The 22,157-nt window shown below is 40.0% G+C and overlaps 1 protein-coding gene across 2 annotated transcripts in view; it reads left to right on the forward strand.

Moving 5' to 3' along the window:
• The first annotated feature begins 360 nt into the window (after positions 1-360).
• The window catches only part of LOC101440812 (zinc finger protein 782-like), a 41,616-nt gene continuing 19,819 nt past the window's right edge, over positions 361-22,157 (forward strand). Inside the window, exons 1-4 of one of the 2 annotated variants that reach the window (XM_058301516.1) lie at positions 405-547; positions 3,698-3,756; positions 6,081-6,200; positions 6,279-6,405. In XM_058301516.1, coding sequence (XP_058157499.1) covers positions 6,198-6,200; positions 6,279-6,405 — 130 coding nt within the window. In that variant the 5' untranslated portion in view covers positions 405-547; positions 3,698-3,756; positions 6,081-6,197. Of the gene's footprint in view, positions 548-3,697; positions 3,757-6,080; positions 6,201-6,278; positions 6,406-22,157 lie in introns of both variants that reach the window. The other variant, XM_071216609.1, reaches the window with a different exon arrangement.

Below are 22,157 nucleotides of genomic sequence, written 5' to 3' on the forward strand. Positions count from 1 at the left end.
TTCAATCCTAAATACTTCGGTAGTCAGGTCTTTAACAATACTACTAAAGTTCCTACACAATTCCCAAAGATTTTTCACATTTAAGAAAAGTAATGGTACCTTTTTAAATATTTTTAATGCCTAGTTTCCTACTTAGGTTTTCCCATATGTCTCCAATGTCTTATGAAAGACGGCTGCTATTTCCTCTGGGATCTGATCTGGACTACACTTTGAACTTGGCAGTAGAGTTCAAGTAAAATCAATAACCTCTGTGAGCTCTGAGAGACCCTGGGGAGGTGAGCCCTTTAAGAAGTCATCCCTCAACCCTTCAGAAAGCGGAAACAGGGAGAAGCCCTTCCAAGAGGGGGCGCGAAGGCTTTTGGGAAATGTAGTTTGGGCTCGTACTGACGCATCGCTCTGCATTCAGTCACTGGCTAGGTTTCTTCTGCGCATGTGCATCGAAGCTACTGTTTCTCAACTATTTCGCTCTCCGGGGTGTTATCCGAAGTGACTGGAGTCCCGGGAAGCGGCGCGAGTTGTTTCACCGAGTGAAGGTCGCGAAGCTGGTGTAAGAGCGTGTGGGAAGCAGTCGGGAGGGGTGGGCTTGTATCTGGGGAGCGAGAATGGGAAGTCTGTGGGAAAGGCCCTACCACCCACGACCGTGAGCGAGTCGGCCCGGGAAGGCCGAGGGTAGCGATCCGTGGCCCCACGGGTCCGCGGGACGCAGTGGGTGCCGAGTCCTCGTCAGGAGAAGGTTCTCGTGGTGCCGAGTATGCGGAGACCTTGTGCGCTTCACAGGTACAGCTCGGCCGGGAGCTCAGTGTTTATAGCCTTGATGGTGAACGTGGCAGGAATAGTAGTAGGCTTGGGTCTGCGGGCTCGGGAGCCATAAACCCCGAGTAAATTCCAGGTTTGTCGCTCATCATCAGGAGCGGGATAAGGAATCTGGATAAGAGTCAGTTCACTCATTTCACATCAGCAATGTCATTTTCTCATCGGAAAATGACGTTAATAATGACTGCCTTCAGGACTTTGTTTTGGAAGTTGGTCGTGTCCCCAGCAGTTATGAGTGCCAGTTACAAAACACTAAGTAAGAACGCCTTTATATTTAAATGACACACTTAAAAATTTTCATTGGGTGGCTTATATCAAGCCTCTATATGTGTTGTTTTTTTTTTTTTTAAAAAAAAGGCGAGGTCCTAGTTGGTGGAGTGGTGTTCACAGGTCAAAAGCTGCCAGGCAGGGAAGCTTGCATGCAATTGACTTGTGTTATTTACTCCCAGCCTCAGGCTCTTCCTAATAGCTAACCTTCCTGGTTTTACCAGCACTGCAGCCTTCCTAGCACTGAGTCACCTTTCCCCAAGTCCCTAATGATATTTCTTGAAGTAAACGTAGATGACCTCCTACCACGTGGCATATACATTCTGATATTTCTAGTGCCTTTTCAGATCCCTTGGGCTGCCAAAGTTGCTAATCCTTCCTGCACTGGCAAGCTATCTGTGTTTTAAGTCTGATGTAATGGGGAATTCCAAGTGTCACGTTTTTGGCCCTAAAATTAATTTGTCATGTCCAGGTCAAAGCAGCTATCATGCAGTAGGAAGCAGGGGACCCCTAGGAGCTAGAATCTTACCTAAAAGGGGACAGCCTTCAGGCTTTTCACTTCTCGCTAGAGTTTCAGAGCAGACAATGAAGGGCCCAGATAAAAGCAGTTTCTGATTTACTTGACCAGAAATGGTCTTGATTCCCCTGCCTGATATAAGCCAGACTTGATGATGTCATCACCTCCAGTAACCACCACAGACTGTACTATGACAGTGGAGGGACTGGGCCAGCTTTGAGATGATTGAGGCCTGGCAGCAGGCTATCCAGGAAAGGCCATTTCATAGGGGCACTTGTTATGGGAAAGGTCTGGACATAAGGGAAAACCAGCCAGAGTTTAGGAACTTCTACCCTTTCCTAAAGGTAGCTGTTGCCTTGGTTCACAAAGTGCAAATTGTGCACTGCTACGATTCATGTCCAGTGCCTCGAATGACGCTACTGACATCCTAATCTCAGAGACCCCTAAAATGATGGTTCACAAGGGGTTTCCATGCTTATCTACTTCAGACTCTTCTGTAAGTTTTAAAGATATCGGACCTGATAAGTCATTAACTTGTAAAGGGACATCTAGCTAGTTTATGGCAGAGTCAGGCAGAAAACAGTGTAGTTCCCTCTGTCACAGATAAGTCAACAGGAGCATCTTATCAAAAGGCCCTTTAGGGGAAGCAGACTTGGCTCAACGGATAGAGCATTCACCTACCACATGGGAGGCCCACGGTTCAAACCCAGGGCTTCCTTGACCCATGTGGAGCTGGCCCATGCACAGTGCTGATGCGCGCAAGGAGTGCCGTGCCACACAAGGGTGTCCCCCACGTAGGGGAGCCCCACATGCAAGGGGTGCGCCCTGTAAGGAGAGCCGCCCAGCGCGAAAGAAAGTGCCACCTGCCCAAGAATGGCGCGGCACACATGGAGAGCTGACACAACAAGATGACGCAACAAAAAGAAACACAGATTCCCGTGCCACTGACAACAGAAGCGGATAAAGAAGGAGACGCAGTAAATAGACACAGGGAACAGACAACCGGGGTAGGGGGAGGGAGGAGAGAGAAATAAATAATTAAATAAATCTTTTTTAAAAAAAGAGTGTAATTATTTTAAAAATGCTATCATCAGTTCCAAGAAATGTTCCACACCAGTGCAAGGTGTTGGTTATGGGATGATATATGGGAAATCTGTGTTTTATACATGACTGTAATGTAAACCCACAACTTCACTAATAAAAATATTAAGTATATTATAAAGGCAACTGCATCACAGTTAAAGCAATAATTAAAAATTCTTACCTTAAAACATCCCCATATCTTTTACTCTGCTTTCTGTGTACTTTCTATGTCAAGGGGTAAACAATATTACTGAGACGATATATAAATGATATAGATAATGTGATAAATAATGTCTAACTCTTTGGTGCACTATAACTTCTTTGTGTTTATTTGCCAGAAGGACACTGAGAAAAGTTTACATTCATCCAGTTAAGAGCTGCAGGTTCAGTGCCCAGGATCATTTCAGAGTTGCACATGGACAGATATTAATACTTCAATACTGCCCTTCTTATGCCTTTTCTTTTTTAAAATTAATTAATTTAATTAATTTATTTCTCTACCCTCCGCCCCCCCCGGTTGTCTGTTCTCTGTGTCTATTTGCTCCGTCTTCTTTGTCCACTTCTGTTGTTGTCAGCGGCACAGGAATCTGTGTTTCTTTTTGTTGCGTCATCTTGTTGTGTCAGCTCTCCGTGTGGGCAGCACCATTCCTGGGCAGGCTGCATTTTCTTTCGTCCTGGGCGGCTCTCCTTGCAGAGCGCACTCCTTGTGTGTGGGGCTCTCCTACATGGGGACACCCCTGTGGCAGGGCACTCCTTGCACGCATCAGCACTGTGCATGGGCCAGCTCCACATGGGTCAAGGAGGTCCTGGGTTTGAACCGCAGACCTCCCATGTGGTAGACGGACGCCCTAACCACTGGGCCAAGTCCGCTGCCTCTTAGGCCTTTTCAAGGCCTAAATTGTCCTCTTCCCATGGGGAGGCCACTCCCCAGATGAAGTTTCAGATTTTTAGTGGGTGAATGTTGGAGCTGTAAGGCTCACTAGATATTGTAACCCCTTTTTGTTTCTCTCCCGCCAGCTGAACCGTTGAATTTCTCCTCATTCTCCTAAGAACCACAGAAAATGAAAAAATCTCAGGTGAGCTCTTTGTTCAATCCCTACTTTTACTGTAATGGGTTTAGGAGGTTTTTAAGGGCCCTAAACATTAATTGGAAAAGGAGAGCTAGAAATCGATCAAGTCAGTCTTGAAGGAAGATTTCCCCATTAATTCTGATGTTGGCATAAGCTTTTGGTTTGTAACCTTTATCAGGGCTAGTAGCTTCTCTCCAGTTACCAGTTTACTAAGTTATCATGTTAGTCCTGAGTTTGCATTGAATTATGTTGAGTACTTTTTGGTTAGCTGTTGAAAGAAAGCCATACTTTCTTTAATCAATAAATATTAATAACTTAATCTATTTCCTAATGTCAATGTATTTTAAAATTCTTGTATAGACAATACATACTAATAAGTGATGAGTTTGTATTATATATGTTCCTAAGGGTTTTGTTGTTTTTGTTTTGCTATTATTATATTTAGGATTTTTATTTCTATATTCCCAAATTAGATGAGACTATAAGTTTCTTGTGTTCCAGTCTAATTATGGTAACATGGTTATAGTCTCAAAGGAAGTGGTGGTACTTTCTGCTCTTTCCCTTTCTAATAATTTAGATGAGAATATTGTCTGTTACTTGTATGTTCATGTAAAGCTCACTTATAAAATTGGGCCCTTGGGAACTTTCTATGTGCAGGTTTTGATTACTGAAACATTAAATGAAATAATATATGTCTAACCTGAAATTTTTATTTTTTCTTTATTCAATTTTTGGCCTTCCATTTTCATAGAAAATTGTTCATTTTGAATATATTTTCATGAGCTTGTTCATGATATTCTCTCAGGATCTTAGAATCTTTGTTGTTTTATGAATAATTGCTTTTTTTGACCAGGTTTTAAATTTTATTTCCATGTTGAACTCCTGATTAAAAAAGACAAAATGTTACACAACGTAAGGGAAAAAATATGCATTCACAACAACAACAAATCAGGCTTTAATTTAATAAAAATATATAAAACCTATGTGAAGAAAGCTATCAAAGTTTACAAAAATATTACAAGTGTAGAGTGTTAAGAAGTGAGAGCATGTAAAATATTTATGAATGAGATACCTAAATATTTTAAAGATATCTAACCTTCTTGGTATATTTATTAATTTTTTCCCATTCCGGTCAAAATGGATTTTGTTAGAGATGTACTTGTTAACTCTTACAAGTAAATACACAGCACTGGAAAGAGTTTTGGAACAGGTTGTAATGAGAGGGACTTACCCTACCAGACATAAATCTATGTTATAAAAGTAAGGTCATTAGCACTTTTGATACTAGTGCACTAATAAATAAAAGGACAATAAATCAGCGTACAGCACAGAAATAGGCCATGCCTATATGGACAATAAAACAAAGGTGACTTTAAAGATAATTTTAAAAAATAGTACAATTATAAAAATATGCTGTCATCAATTATGGCAAATGTTCCACACCAGTATAAATTGTTAGTTGTGTGGTGGTGTATGGGAATCCTATATTGTATACATGATTGTTGTGTAAACCCACAAGTTCTTTAATTAAAACTTTTTTTAAAAAAATCAAGGAGGATATGAAGGATTGTTCAGTAAATGATTTGGAGTCCAGTGATAAGAGTTTGGTAAAAAAATAATAAAATTAAGGTCATTCTTTAAATATATTCAAAGGGAATTAATAAAGTAAACACATAGATAATAACCATGCTAACAAAAATAAGCAATACAAATACTAGAAGAAGATACGTGAGATTTTTCTCTTTTAAATTGCAAAACACCTCTATTAACATGACACCAAAGCCTGAAATCATAATGTAAAGAGTTGGCAGGTGGCTACATAATTTTTTTTTAAGTAGAGATGTTGTAGCTTTACAAAAGGATCGTGCATAAAACAGAGTTCCCGTAAACTAATTATTAGCTCCTTTCATTACTGTGGTGCATTTGTTACAATTCATAAAAGAACATTTTTATAATTATGCTATTTACTATAGTTCACCATTTATAATAGGGTTTATTGTTTGTGTTGTAAATTCTTCCTTTGTTGGTCTCTTTTTAAATATTTATGCTGATAACATATATGCAACCTGAAATTTACCCTTTAACCACATTGACATACATAGTCCAGTGCTGCTAATAACATTCACAATGTTGAACTACCATTACCACTATCCATTATGAAAACGTTACAGTCAAGCCATACTGAAACTATACAATATAAGCATGAAGTTCCCATTTCTTCCCCTTCCTGCATCCTGGTAACTTGCATTCTAGATGCTGAGTTTATGAATTGCTTATTTTAATTATTTCATATTTTTAAAATCATACAATATTTCTCTCTATACCCAAAGCTCCTGCAGCATTTCCCTTGGCCTTGTATAGAGAACTCTCCTCATCAAGATTTCCTACAGTTAGGACCATCATAGGCTTCCATTTTAGCATTTCATTTGAAACTCTCAACAGTAAACATGGTAAGAGTTGACTTCTAAGGTATTTTCCATGTTGCCTGTTTCTGGACCCTTCAGATTGACCAGAAATGTCTGTTTCAGGCCTCAGTGTCGTTCAGGGACGTGGCTGTGGAGTTCACCCAGGAGGAGTGGCAGCACCTGGGCCCTGCTCAGAGGACCCTGTACAGAGATGTGATGCTGGAGAACTACAGCCACCTCATCTCAGTGGGTGAGCAGATCCTCACATGTAGCTTCCTATCAAGTGCATTTCTGTTTTTACTTTTTAAAATATTGAGATTGTTCTAAAATTTTTTGTGATGGTGAATGCACAACATTGTGATTATACTAAAAGCTATTGATTATACAGTTTAGATAGATCATATAGTATGTGAATATAGCTCAGTATAACTGCTTAATAAATAAGTAATTGTGCATGAATAGCCAGAAATAGCAGCTATTTTAGCAGGGAAAACAGAGAGATTGAGAGGTAAAGAATTTTCTTGTTTGCCTGTTTTTTGTTTATTATTATTATAATTATTGAAATAATGAAAATGGTCTATGATTAAAGTGAAGAATGCACAACTATGTGATTATACCAAATATCACTGATTGTACACTTTGGATGAATTGTATGCTTTATTAATATGTATCAATAAAATTGATTTGTTAAAAAATATTAAGTATATTTAACAGAAAATAAAACTCAGTAATTTTCGGTATACAACTGAGGAGTTTTGTATAGATTTCATTACTACCAACAAAATCATAGCTGCACAAGTTCAGGCTTCCTGGGGTTCATTGCCCTTTGGGCTCAGCTGTTCTACTCTTTCCACAAGGCCAGCTGTAGACTATCAGGCAAAGGGCTCATCTCTGTTCCCAGGTCCCCTCCCATGTCTAATGGAGCCTTCTCTCCTTCCTCATGTATCTGCTTCTCTGTGTGTTTACTTCCTGGGGCTCCAATATCAAAATTTCAGACTCTGTGTTCTCTGCCAGGTCGTTTTCTCTGTGAGTCTCCACCCACCAAGAAGGCAGAAACTCAACGTCCTACTGATATGACACAATCAAAAGCCTTAATCAAGTAAAAGTGAAACCTCTGAATCCAGTCCAGTCTAATATGCCCAGTGGAACACACCAGTTCACAAACATAATCCAATATTTATATTTGGAATTCATAAGCAATACCAAACTGCTGCACTGTCAATGCTATTTTTCATATCCATTAGCAGTGTACAAGAGTTCTCATTGCTTTGGGTTACCAATGTTTGGTTTGGTACATGCTATTTTTAAATGTTCTGCTTGTATCTTACTGAGTTTTAGTTTGTATTTGCTGATAAATAGCAACCTTGAACCTCTTTTCATGTGCTTTTGGGCCATTCATAAATCTTTCATGAACTCTTTCATGTAATCTTAGTGAAATTAGTTATATCTCTCATCCTTTTTTATTCATTTATTTATTTTTATACTTCTTAATTTAAAAAAAATACTTAGATTACATAAATGTTACATAAAAAATTTAAGAGATTCTCATATGCCCTGCTCCCTACCCCTTCCACACTTTCGCACATTAACAGCATCCTTCATTAGTGTGGTACATTCGTTACAATTATGAACACATTTTGGAACATTGCCTCTAAACATGAATTGTAGAGTTTACATTATATTTACGTTCTCTCCCGCATAATTTTGTAAGTATGACAAGATATACAATTGCCTGTTTCTGTCATTGCAGTGTCATTCAGGATGATTCCCAAGTCCTGAGAACACCCCCATGTTAACACCTGTTTATCCCTTTCCCTCCCCCCAGAACCTCCAGTGGCCACTGCCTCCACATCAGTGACAAAAGTTCTTTCATTGTTAGAATCATTTATATGTTTTTTCTTTTTCCTTTTTGTTGAATTGAAAATGTTATGCTCTTTATGTATGTTTGGGAATTTTTTTGTCTTCATCTTTGGCTTGCCTTTTTATTTTCTTAAATAGTGTTTGTTGAAGCAGACAGTGTTTTCACAATTTTTTGTTGTTGTTTTTGAGTATAATTTTTCTAAAAATATTTTTTATTGAAATAATTATAGATTCATAGAAATTAGCAAAAATTGTATTGTCCATCAAGTTTCTCCTGATCGTTACATTTTCTTTAACTATAATACAATATGAATACCAGTAAATTTATATTTCTACAATGAATGGTTCTTTGTGATTTTATCTCAAGCCTGGTTTTGTGTAACCACCACCACAGTCAAGATACAGAACTATTCTATCAGCACAAAGTTCTCGCTGGTGCTGCCCCTTCATAATCACACGTAACTCCTGTCTACCACTATTCCTAATCTATGGCAACTACAAATCTGTTTCCATCTCTTTAATTTTGTCATTTCGAGAATGTTATATAAATGTAATCATATATTATGTGATGTTGTGAGATTAGCTTTTTCGCTAAGCATAACACTGTTATGATCCATCCAAGTCATGGTTTTTATAAAGATTTCTCTTATTGCTGTACAGTGTTCCATTGTCTTAATTTTAACAGATTGTGTAACCATTCATCTATTGAAAGTCATTATGTTCATTTCAGTCTTTGGCTATTAGATATAATGCTATTAGCATTCATGTGCAGGTTTTCATATTTCTGGGATTATATCCAGGAATGTCATTGTTAGGCTGTATTTTAAGTATTTGTTTAGTTTTTTCAGAAAATGCCAACTATTATTCAGATAAAAAACTGGGTTATATGGGGTTTGGCATGAGCACAGGCAACGGAAAGAAATCTGATAATGTCAGATAGGCTTGTAATGTGATGGTAACTGAAATTTAATAAATTGTTAGTCTACATGTTAGTAATAAAAAGGGGAAACCATGTGTATATTTGTCAGCCTGTGACAAGATTAATTGGATACTTGATGTAAAAAAATAATACCAATTAGTAGGTAGGACAGTAGAACAATAGAGAACAGAGCTCTAGTTTAGGGCAATATGAGTAGACAGTGAGAAGAGAAGCAAGACCAAGAAGATCTTGTAACAAAGGGAACTAATATTAGAAATATTGAAAGATCAGTAAGAGAGTCACAGAGATGAGACATTTAAAAATTTAAGATGACTTTATGGGTATCCATTATTAGAGGAGAAAAAGAGTAGAGCAAAATAATTTTAAAGGGAATGGGAAAGACAAAAGAACTTTGATTCTTAAGATAAAATTTAGTAGAGATCCCTGAAGGCACAGGGAAATTTAATAGAGATCCCTGAAGGCACAGTCAGTGTTGTATTAGGGTAGAGATGGGACATAAAGTCATTTGGTAGTCATCAGAATAAGGCAAATAAACGTTGCATTGTGAAGAAGGTGAGACAATGAGGGACTTATTATATAGGAAGAGGAGCAGAACATAGAGGACAGAGTGTTCAGACAGATACTGCAGGAAGAGGAGAAGGAGCCTGCAAATCAAACTTCGTTCACTCAAGAAATATTCACTGCAAGCCTATTGTGTGCCTTATTGAGTTCCAGGCACTGGAGAAACAACTTTGAACAAGACTCAGTAGATTTGAAGAAAAGCTGTTGAGTGCTTTGGAGAAAACAGAAAACAGAATAGGGGCATAACTAGACTGCCTGCGATAAGGGATGTCATTTTAAACAAGGTGGTCATGGCAGGCCATATTGAGAAGGAGACATTCATGACAGATAAGATTTCTTTTTCTTTTAGAGAAGGAAATCATTTGTGGTGCATGTTTTTAGTTAATATCAGCTACTCATTGGTTTGTCTCTTTCTGATCTTTAAAGACATATAATATCAGTATCAATATACCTAAAATTCAGGGAGGCAGCGGACTTGGCCCAGTGCTTGGGGCTTCTGTCTACCACATGGGAGGTCCGTGGTTCAAACCCCGGGCCTCCTTGACCCGTGTGGAGCTGGCGCATGCGCAGTGCTGATGCGCGCAAGGCGTGCCGTGCCACACAGGGGTGTCCCCGCATAGGGGACCCCCACACGCAAGGAGTGCACCCTGTAAGGAGAGCCGCCCAGCACCAAAGAAAGTGCAGCCTGCCTAAGAATGGCGCCGCCTATGTGGAGAAATGACACAAGATGACGAAGCAAAAAGAAACACAGATTCCCCTGCTGCTGACAACAACAGAAGCAGAAAAGAAGACGCGGCAAATAGACACAGAGAACAGACAACCAGGGTGTGGGGGAAGGGGAGAGAAATAAATAATAAAATTAAAAAATATATATATATATATACCTAAAACTCTTACATACATTTCAACAAATGGCAGAGTGTGGATACCTTTTTATAAGTATCATACAGGTCAAGAAAAAAAAAAGTGGCTATGAAAAATCCCTGGTATTTCTTGTAATCTTGAGCAAAACTTCATGCTTAAAGGTCACGTCTATCATGAAATTTATAGTAATTGTTTTATTGCTCTAATTTATATCTTCATAACTAATATATGCAACTCAAAAACCAGTACAATTTATTTATTTATTTAGTTTATTTTCATTCCCTCCCCCTTGTGACTCTTTGCCTGCTGTCTGCTCTCTGTGTCCATTCACTGTACGTTCTTCTGTGTCTGTATTTATTTATTTTGTTTCCCCTCCCCCCTTACGGCTTGCTTGCTGTCTGCTGTCTGTGTCCATTCACTGCACATTCTTCTGTGTTTTTTTGCTTGTCTCCCTTTTTTGTTATGTCACCTTGCTGAGTCAGCTCTCTGCAACGCTTGTTGGACAGGGGGCGCTCCATGGTGCTTTGCGGGCCAGGGGGCGCTCCATGGTGCTTTGCAGGCCGGTAGGCTCTCTGAAGCGAGTGGGCAAGCCTGCCTTCACAAGGAGGCCCTGGGACGCAAACCCAGGGCCTCCCATATGGTAGATGGGAGCCCTACTGATTGAGCCAGAGCCGCTTCCAGTACAGTTTATTTTTATCAGTTGCTTTATATTAATGGAATCACAAAGCTTACAAACTGTATTCATTATTGTCTTCATTTCTGCTCAACATTGTGAGATTGATCCATAAATTTGCTATATAGTATTACTCCTTTCAATAAATACACCACAATTTGTTTCTGCAGTCATTTCTTACTGGGCATTTGGTTGTTAGCATTTTGGAACAAAATCCCCACATGATTCCTGGAACACAGAAGCATACCTTTCTTAAAGAGTATTTAGCTAGGACCAGAATTACCTGATCAGGCATATGTATATCTTTGCCTTTACTCAGTAATGTCCATTGAGTTCAGTAGTGATTATACCAGTTTAAATTTCACAGCAGTGATGGAGACTGATTCTCCCCGTTGTTATCAACTCCTGCTACTGTCAGAACCTTAATTTCTGCCAACCTAATAAATAATGTGCAGTGGTACTTTGCTGCAGTTTCATTTTGCATTTCTTTCGTAATCAGAGGTTAAAAAGCTTTCTTTCTCCATGTTTACTGGACATATGGACATGTTTACTGGACATATGGATTTCCACTTTGCCATTTTTTCTGCTGGGCTGCATGCTTTTCCCGCATAGATGTGCAGAATTCCTTAATATAATCTGAATAGCACTACTGTCTTGATTCTACATACTATTGTGTTGTGGTGTGTCCTTTCATCTTTTTTTGAGATTAAAATGAAGCTTAGTATAGCTGAGATTATCTATCTTTCCTCTTATATATGATATTTGGTCCTAATTGTTCCCTATCCAGTATAAAACATATTATCTCAGGTATTTTCTGCTAAAGTATTTACAAACTTGCCTTTAATCCACCTCTACTGAGTTTGCAGTATAGTGTTATAGTTTCCGGTATATTTCTCCAGTGTATTTATCTTCTAATAATTGAGAAGGTTGTGTTATGCTCCAGTCTTTTATTGTTTTAATTATAATATTTTGCAATTCCTGAATTGCCTGTTCATTTAGATTGTATCTAGTTTTTCCCTCTTATATATTGATAAGATTTCTTTCTCTATTTCCACCCTTTAACTCCCATTTTTAGTTGCTTTAATGACATTTTTAGTTTTTCTCTTTTTTACTTTAAATATACCAGTCACCTAATATTTAAGTTTTAAATGATACACTTAGCCCCCATATTTTCAAGATGGAAAATCAACAGGTTTATAATAGCCCATCCTTTTTGTTACATCTTTTCCTTAAAAATTTTATTAGGTACTTTATTTTAAAATTCCAAATATAAAGGCCTTTACAAGGAGAGTACTGAAAAACATTTCAAATTGCCCACCAATAACTAATCACTGTCTGTAATCTCTTTGAATACTTTCTTCTAGTAAAAAATAGCTCAACTGTGTAGCCCCTGTTTGTTTTATTTTATTTTTAAGATTTTTTTTTCCCCCTTCTCCTCCTCCCACCCTGCTTGTCTTTCTGTCTGTATTGTCTTCTCTTCTCATTTTCTCTCCTCTAGGATTCACCGGGACTTGATCCTGGAGACCTCTGATGGGGAGAGAGGTTCCCTGTCAGTTGTGCCACCTCAGTTCCTGGTTTCTGCTGTGCTTCACCTTCACTCTCCCCTTGTCTCTCTTTTGATGCGTCATCATCTTGCTGCATGACTCACGTGCACAGGCACTAGTTCAGCATTCGGGCATTTGCATGGGCACTGGCTTGCCACATGAGCACGCCTTCTCTTCTTTTTCACCAGGAGGCCCCAGGGATTGAACCCAGATCCTCCCATATGGTAGGCAGAAGCTCTATCGCTTGAGCCACATCCACTTCCCAATGTAGCTCCTGTTTAGAAATCCTTCCTCTAATAAACATTGGTCTCCTTGTTCCCACCAAAGATAAATTCTGGTTCTCTATACCAGTACCCTGAAAGTGGGAAATGATTTAGAACTTGAGAGAGTTGCATGGGCTTTGCTTTTTCTTAATGTGAAGGTAGGTACAGCTTCAGAAGTGGCATGTTGAATATCTTCATTTGACACATTAGGGAGGTAAGTGACAACAGAAAATATTTTCTTAACTCAGAAAGGACCAATATCCTGAATCCACTAAACCACAATACTAAATAATATTAACCTCTAAAAGGTAAACATGTTTAGTTTCAAAGAAGGGATTTTCATGGGTATGTCCATTTATGGCCCTGATGAATTAAAGGAACCAATTTATTGCCCCATATCAGACATCTAGAAAACCATGCAAAATATATGAAAAAACAGTTTTTAGACAACGGACAACAAGCAGGGTAAAGCGGGTTTTTTTTCCTTCCTTTTCATATGAAGCCTTTTATTTCTCATTTAATGTCTTCATCCTCAGTTATGGCTTTTCCTATCACAGGAATGTTCAGGTCCATCACCGTTGTACTCCATAAGTTAGAAAGCACAACAGTGTGCATCCTGGGGCATAGAAATTCCTTATAATTCTGATTGCAGCACAATCTGGTTTCCTTTTAGCTCATTTAGTGTTTGATCATCAGCTGCTCCAGCAGATGTAACAGATACCAGAAAGATACCAGACCTTCACAGTCTTTGACCTTGGAAGATTATAATTTTTAAAATTAGGAATAGCTTCTGCCTTCTATGGGGGAGTCTGGATGCTACCTTTGAGGTAAACAGCTCTGTTAGAGAAAATATAATCATTTTATTTTTAAATAAAATTTTATTGAAGTATATCTTAAATACATGCACATACAGAAACAGTAAACATATAGTAACAGGAAAACAGGGATTTTTGACAATAAGGAAAACATTGAAGAAATGGCCGGCAAGTATTTAAAAGCACAAAATCCAGTACTTAACATTGGTAAAATTCAAGCATCAAGCACCCAGCCAAAAATTACCAGGTAGGAATAGTAGCAGGATATATAGTATATATGACTCTCTCTCTCTTTTTTTAAATATATGAGTCTTCTGTATTGCAAATCTGATATAGACAGTTGATTTTCAAAGAATGTTTTCATAGGCTTTTGCTGGTCTCTTACTTACAAGTTCATTAGACTTGCCCAGGACAGCTAACAAAATGATGATGATGGACAACTCCCATCCCACAAAACAGAGTATCTACAACTGTTCAAGAAGATGGAGAAAACCATGATCACGATTGCTCTGGCCGGCGGGGGCAATCCAGTCACCTGTGGAAAGAAGCAGGGTGGGGCAGGAGTCAAGAGAAGAATGGAGACAAGACAGGATTTTGATCAAGTCTCGTTTATTGGGGGTAAAACACGGGAATATATAGGGAGGGAAGGGAACGTGTACATAGGTGATAGGTTGGTTTTGTGGGTGGCAGACGTCCAAGGAGGGGATTGGCCGACAGTTCACATCGAGTCTGCGGAGTCTCGCGCCTTACGCATGCGTATTGCTGTGGTCGCCAAAGTTACTGCGGGAAGGGGAGAACAAAGAAACGAAGAAAGTTACGGTGGGAAAGGGAGAACAAGGAAACAAAGAGGAAGAAGAACAAGGAAATGACAGGGCAGATTGTGAACTCTGCCATGTTGTCAGAGCCGCCATGTTGTGGCAGGCTGTGAATAGGTCTCACGGCGGATGGCTCCCCACACACGGTGAGAAGAAAAAGAAAAGTTAATAAGGCCCAAATTGAAATTCTAGATATAAAATTGAAATATCTGAAATGAGAAAGCAAACCAACAAACTAATAAACAAGAAAATACTGGATAGAATTAATGACAGTAGATATCACATAAAGAAAGATATGATGTCAGCAAATTACTGTCTATACAAACAGGCCATCTGTGACCTGTGGGATAATATCAAACAATACAACATATGTATGATTGGGATTCCAGAAAAATAAAAAGAGGAGGATGGAAGAAAATATAAGAAATAATGGCCAAAATTTTGTTCCAATTTTGACAAAGCATAAAAACCCACAGATCTAAGAAGCTAAATGAATTCCAAGTTGAAAAACATGAAAATCACACTAAGGTATATTATAACCAAATTTTGAAAAACTAGTGATAAAGAGCAAATCTAAAGCAGATGGAAAAAAGACAATATGCACAGAGGAAAAAAACTATAAAATGAAAGCCAAATTTTTATCAGAAATTATGCAAGCCAAAAGACAAGAAAGTGACATTTTAAAAACTAAAAGTAATATTCATTGTAGAATTCTATTCCTAGCTAATATTAGATATTTTCAAACAAATGAAACCTGGAAGAATTTAATACCACCTTGTGTATTGCAAAAAAAAATTGAAAGAAATTCTTCAAAAGAAGAAAAATGATACCATATGGAAATTGAGATCTATCCAAAGAAATAACACCATATACTAGAAACATGACAAAAATTTCTGAGCTCTTTTAAAAAGACAATTGAAAAAAAAAAAAAGTCCAGTGTGTTCTGGGGTTTTTTATAACACATATATAGATAAATGTATGATAAAAAGAGCAAATAGGGAAGCGGATGTGGTTCAAGGGGTAGGGCTTCCGCCTACTATATGGCAGGACCTGGGTTCGATCCCCGGGACCTTCTGGTGAAAAAGAAGAGAAAGTGTGTGTGCCCCTGCGGCAAGCAGGTGCCCACGCAAGTGTCTGCGTGGTGAGCCGGTGCCTCAAGCAAAAGTCTCCAGGACTGCACCCCTGGTGAATCCTAGAGGAGAGAAAATGAGAAGAGAAGACAACACAGCAAAAACAGCAGGGTGGGAGGAGGGGAAGGGGAAGGGAAGAGGAAATATATAAAGTAAATTTTTTAAAACAAATAATGTAGAAGAGAGAAAATGGAACAAAAGTATAAGAATCTTACATGAAGTGATAAAATACTATTTCGAGGTAGATTATGACAAGTTAAATATTTTAAAAACATGGGGAAAATAGCAAATATTCATATAGTTCATTAAAATTCAACCACAGGGAAGTGGATTTGGCTCAACTGATAGAGCGTCCGCCTACCATATGGGAGGTCCAGGGTTCAAACCCAGGGCCTCCTGACTCATGGTGAACTGGCCCACGCACAGTGCTGATGCTCGCAAGGAGTGCCATGACACACAGGTGTCCCCCGCGTAGGGGATCTCCACGTGCAAGGAGCACGCCCTGCAAGGAAAACTACCCCACGCGAAAATAGCGCAGCCTGCCCAGGAGTAACGCCACACACATGGAGCGCTGACACAGCAAGATGACGCAACAAAAAGAGAAACAGATTCCGGGTGCCACTGATGAGTGCAAGTGGACAGAGAAGAACACACAGTGAATGGACACAGAGAGCAGGCAATGGGCAGGTGGGAAGGGGAGAGAAATAAATAAATCTTTAAAAAAAAAATCAACCACATTTATACTAACGTTAAACAAATGAACACATGTTCTAATCGGTCCAATTGAAAGACTGGAGTATAACTATTAGATTATATGGTGAGTGTATACATTTAGTTTTTTAAAGAAATTGTGGAACTATTATCTGGAGTGGCTACATCATTTCATTATTTTGTTTTCCTACCAGCAGTGCATAAAAGACCCAGTCATTCCCGGTCATCACAAGTCCTTGATACTGTCTTTTTTGTATGTGGGTGTGCACGTGTGGTACTAGGGTTGGGGATTGAACCTGGGACCTCATATGTGCGAACCTGACGCTCACCCACTGAGCCACATGGCTTCCCTGAGTTGGTGTTTTTGTTTTTCGTTTGTTTGCATGTTTGGTTTCTTTGTTTTTAGAAGGCACTGGGAACTCATTGCTTCCCATGTGAGAAGCAGGTGCTCAACCATTTGAGCCACATCCACTCCAATTTTTTTAATATCAGTGTTTGTGAGAGTTACATCATGTAGTTTTACTTTATTTGATATTAATAAAGACCTGACACTTTGTTTTTATCAGAGTTTTCACAGTATCTTTTTCTTTCCTTTTACTTATAACATCTTTGTATTTTTATATTTAAAGTGGATTCCTTGTACACATCATGTAGTTGAGTCTTGCTGTCAATCTCTGACTTAATTGGAATGAATAGACCATTTGTTCATTTTCTTAATGTTAGCTTTCATATGGTTAATTTTAAATATATCCTATGAGTATTGTTTGGGGTGTTATGTGGAAGTTCTTCACGTGATAAGATGCAAACAAGATAGCCAGAGAGCTGAGAATTCATGGAATGACAACTTTTTTTAGGTTAAATGGCCCAGAAGGGGAGAAGGGAGATGAGGATGGCATAGGGGACTGGGATTTATCTAATCTTGGTTCCCACTAGGGTCAGTGGAGGAAGGAGGAGGAACCCATAAAGGTTTCTGGGGGTCTTGTGTTAATTATGACCCACAGATTCTGGGGACTGGCAGCTTTAAATTATGCGGTTCAAAGTCTAGAATCAGCAAGGACCATTTGGAGAAACGGGATAGCTTTTATCCTCCAAACCTTATTCAGATACATGCATTGCTAGTTATGGTTGCACCCAAGGCAGGACTAATGGGGATGGTCATTCAAAGGAGAACTTATGATTAGGGTAAGCAAGATGATGAGGCACCAAATTTAATAGTTTTGTGCCATTACAATCTACCCTGTGGTGCCTTAACATCATTTTTTAAGAGAGTTCTAACCTGAGTAGTCAGAATGTTTAATGACATATTTAAGCTGTTCCTTCTGGTTCAAATAATCAGTTTAAATAAAAATAATTAGCCCTATGCCTAGTAATTGAAAGACTGGCAGAGCCAGTCTTCCCTGGTAGTGGGACTTAGCCATGAGAAAAGGTCCTGGGTGGGCTTGAAGATAGTGAAAGTTTGGGAGGAGTTATTCATTTTAACAGAGGTGATGGAGATATTATTAACAATGTACATCTGTTGCATCTTTTGAAAATTATATTTCACTTGTACTTAGTTGTTGATGTACATGCAGTGGGCTATGCTAGTCATAGCATGAACTCCCCACTCCTTAGCCAGCCTGTAATCCAATGTTAGTTGTTGTCAAAGACTGTTTGAGGTGGGGAGGTATGCAGATGTTACATGAGGCTCAGGGTCTAGTGTACAAATTACATGTGCTAGCCTTTGGTTGACCTGGAGGATATCTATATATTGTAAGAAAGTGGTTCCCTGAATGTTTCCAGTGACTCTGGTGCAGACTCCCAGTCCTAATAATATTGGGGCCAGGGTGGCCTGTTTGGGCAAGGGGCTCCCTTCACAGGTGCTGGCTGTATTGTCACATGAAGGTCAAAGCCAATTGTCACAATAGGCCAGTTCCCATCTGGCAGAGGGAGCAAACAGAACAGGAGAAGCTGACCATCTAGGTTGGGATCACAGTAGAAGACAATATATTCCTAGAGTACAGACCTCTTGGCAGGTTATATGGTGATAGTATACATTGTGTGCCCATTTAGTGACATTTGGCCAAGTGGCCCCAGAGGTGGAGCAGACATGAAATATAAAATAAGGGGTATATGAACTTAATTGTCACAGCCTGACTCTATGTGACTAACATCTTTCTATTAGGCAGAACTGTGAAGGCACAGATATTAGCCATCTTGGGGTCATCTCGTAGCTTTAAGGGTGCCCTAGGGTAAGTGACCTTTGTTAAGACAGGCAATCATCTGGGGCCGCTTTGGCAGGGCAGAGTACAAAGTTGGGGGAATAGGCCTGCATGTGGTGGTGACATACCCAGCAGTTCTGTGGTTGTAGCTTATGCACTGCTAAATGTGGTGATATGCATGGAAAACTTGTCCATGTGAATGTTCTCAAGAGAGTGAGTCAGGTATCCTGGGGAGAAGGAAGAAGAAGGTGGCAATATAGGTATAGGGTTGGGGAGTAACCCAATGTGCAGGGAATCCCTAAGTTGGCTTCACAGACGTAAGAATTTCTCTGCATTAGTATACACAGGGAAGGGCTCCGCAGTAGGCATGAATCATCATCTGATTGGTTACTTAGACAGTGTTTAATGAACCAGTGGAGATTTGCTCATCTCAGAGTGAGATGACAGTTGTGGAGGGGGGTGGCTTACTGTTTTGCAGGCTATAAGGTACTGTATGGGCCTGCTGGGCAGGCAGGTGGCGATCTTTGGAGGGTATAATTCCTTGTCTGCATTGCAGGGCTGCAAGCAGTGTGGTAAGTCCTGTGCTCCAACTATTGTAGTGGATTTGACTTGAAGCCAGGTCCTCAGTGATGAGGTCTTGGGCCTTGTCTCATTGCCAGAGGCCAATCCTAGGGGATATATACTTTCCAAGTAGCAATGCAAAATAGATGGGGATTTTAAATGCCATTGGGCAGCTCTAGTCATAATACCTCTGTAAGTTTTGTGAAATGGTTGCCATCACAGAGCTCTGTGACTTTTAGGAAGTCCTCTAGGATGCACTTAGCAAAGGCTTTGTGTGCATGTTCCCATGTGGTCCCCTGTACTTCCCTCCACATGAACTGGCAGGCTGGGGTAGAGAGCAGTGAGCCATGCAGGTTTGATGTGATTCTACTCATAAGACCATTGGTGCTGGGTGAGAATCTTATTTAGGGTATGCTGGCTCAAGAGTCATTTCTGCATTGGACCCATTTTTGCCAGTGGACCCATTTGATATATGGATTGCATGGCCTTAGGTCATTAGACACACTGGGCAGCATGTTGTGTGTAAGTGGTTGAGGAACTCACAATCCCCTCTGTTCTATCTCAGGGTATAGTTTTAGGATTAGCAGAGTATTGTTTGAGCATTCCTGGGCCTGCATGGTGAGGCCTTGTGGGTCTGTAAGTAAGCTTATGACCCCCATAGCCAGCAAAAATACTAAAACCTGGGACCAGGATGGACATTGACATTGTGCCCGTTGACAAGCACCAGCTTCTGAGATTGCTACTTGTATCATGATAGCTGGACTTAGTGTTTCTCCCTAGCTGAGAAATTGTATAATGCTTTCTCTCAAGTCTTACTCTGGGTCTGGTGTTTGCCAGGCTGATGTTGTGCCTTGTATAAGTAATACATACTTATAGCAAGGTAGAAGGAGATCATTTCGTGATATGACTGATATCCATTGGACATAGTTTTTCTTCACTTCTAAAGGTGACACAGACCTTTCCACTATTTGACTTGTTGTGTATAATCTCTAATTCCTGGTGGCTCTGGCAGTGATGGGGAGTGGTCCCATGTAATTAACATGACAGCAGAAGGATTTATCCCCAACCCATGGAACATGACCTATCGGTGGAATGCTGTTTAGTTTTGGTGCACAAGTCACAGCCGTTAGTAAGTGGGTCAATGATGGGCCTAGAGGCACTCCCTTTCTATGTGTCCCCCTCTACCAGGGCAAATGAACCTCTGAGTTCTGCAGTGTGATGGGCCCAGACCAATGCTAGGGGAATATTTGTGGGCAAGAGTGAGCAGCCTCAGGGACTTGCCAGATAAGCTGCATAAGAATGAGTTTTAGGGAGTGGATACAGCTCAAGTGGTTGAGTGCCTGCTTCCTACATGGGAAGTCCTGAGTTGGGTCCCCTGTGCCTTCTAAAGAAACAAAAAAACAAAGAACAAGCAAACAAACTAAAAAAAACAACTCAGGGAAGCCTATTTGGCTCAGTGGTTGAGCACCAATTTCCCACATATGAGGTCTGGGGTTCAATCCCTGGCCCCGATAACCTCAAAAAAAAGAAGAATTTTAGGTAGTTTATCAGTAGTGTCATTGAACAGTGATTCCAGTGGTGTGCTGAGCATGTGTGGAAAAGTGTGAGACACAAAGCTCTTTCCAAATGTGGAGCCCCCATAAGGGTCTTTCTTATTAAAGAAAATAATTTTGTTTCCATTGCCTGTCCCTACTGCCAGCCCTTTATGACAACCCAAAAATCAGTAAGATTCAGAGACTGAGCAACTGACAGTTGAAAGCATCCTGGAGGGCTAGCTGGACCATTTTCACTTGTGCCAACTGTGCAGCCCAAACTGCCATCTTATGGTAGAGTAGTGTTTGAGGTCAGGTGATATAGCAGTGGCCCTCCAGTGTGTGCTGCATTGCATACAAATGATAGTATGACCATCAGTGAAATATACTGACTCCTTTTCCATGTCAGATAGTTGGTTCCAAGAGGCTTCCCATTTGGCTAGAAGAGGGAAGAATGGGAGTGTCATCTCCAGCATCTCAAAATCTGTGGGCAAAGTGCTGAATATGGGGGAAGCCATATCCTCCTGTAATTTGGAAAGGTCTTATTTCTCAGGTTTAGCCTTCCCCTGTACGCACCGTTTCCATATACCAGTGAGGCTTCAGTGGCCATGCCGAGCTTCTACTGGGACTTACTGCTCACCTGTGGCATTATGAGGATCTCCACGCACAGGCTAACCAGTTCTGCCACTATAAGCACCTTCATTTTTAGGAGAGCCGTATAAGCAGCCAGGATTTGCCATGTGTAATCCAAGGACTCCAAGAAGCATATTCAGAGACAGCCAAGACCCCAATTAGAAATCTCTTCCCTATGGGACAAGGAGCTTGCCTAGGGAAATGACTTGTGCCATTTCTAAGGTGAATTTTTGAAAGTCTCTCCAGTAGAATGCTGCAGATGTACATTTGGTTTTATATATGGGCTACAGTGAGAGTAAGAGATGTGGGATGTGTTACTTCCAGAATAAGTGTTGTGCGTGTCTTAAAGTAGGTTTGTCTTTGATGTGGTGGGAATCTGGCTTTCCTTAGGGGACCAGATGATATCCAGAAATTTGCTGGAGTGTGGTGCCTTGTATTTTATGGGATGCTACTGCCCCTTTCAGTTTTTGTAAATCATATGTGAGAGTGGCTAGGTCCTCTAGGAGGCCCTCTTTAGAAACACCCTTTCATTGGATCTCAGTTATATAGTGCCATTATTGTTTGTTTGTTGTTGTTTTAAGTTACCAGGCTGAGGATTGAACCCGGGACCTTGTATGTTGGAAGCTGGAGCCTAACCACTGAGCAACATCAGCTCCCCTGAGTTGTTTTTTTGTTTGTTTGTTTTGCTTGATTTTTGGTTTTGTTTATGTTTTTAGGAGGCACCAGGAACTGAATCCAGGACCTCCCATGTGGAAGGCAGGCACTCAATCACTGAGCCACATCCACTCCCAAGTGTTTTTTTGTTTTTCTTGTTTTTTTTTAAAGATTGATATATTTATTACCTCCCTTCCCTCCCCTTCCCTCTCCCCTCGCCCTGCTGTTTTTTTGCTGTCTGTGTCTGT

Source organism: Dasypus novemcinctus, chromosome 8 (assembly GCF_030445035.2).
Source record: "Dasypus novemcinctus isolate mDasNov1 chromosome 8, mDasNov1.1.hap2, whole genome shotgun sequence".
Lineage (NCBI taxonomy): Eukaryota > Metazoa > Chordata > Mammalia > Cingulata > Dasypodidae > Dasypus > Dasypus novemcinctus.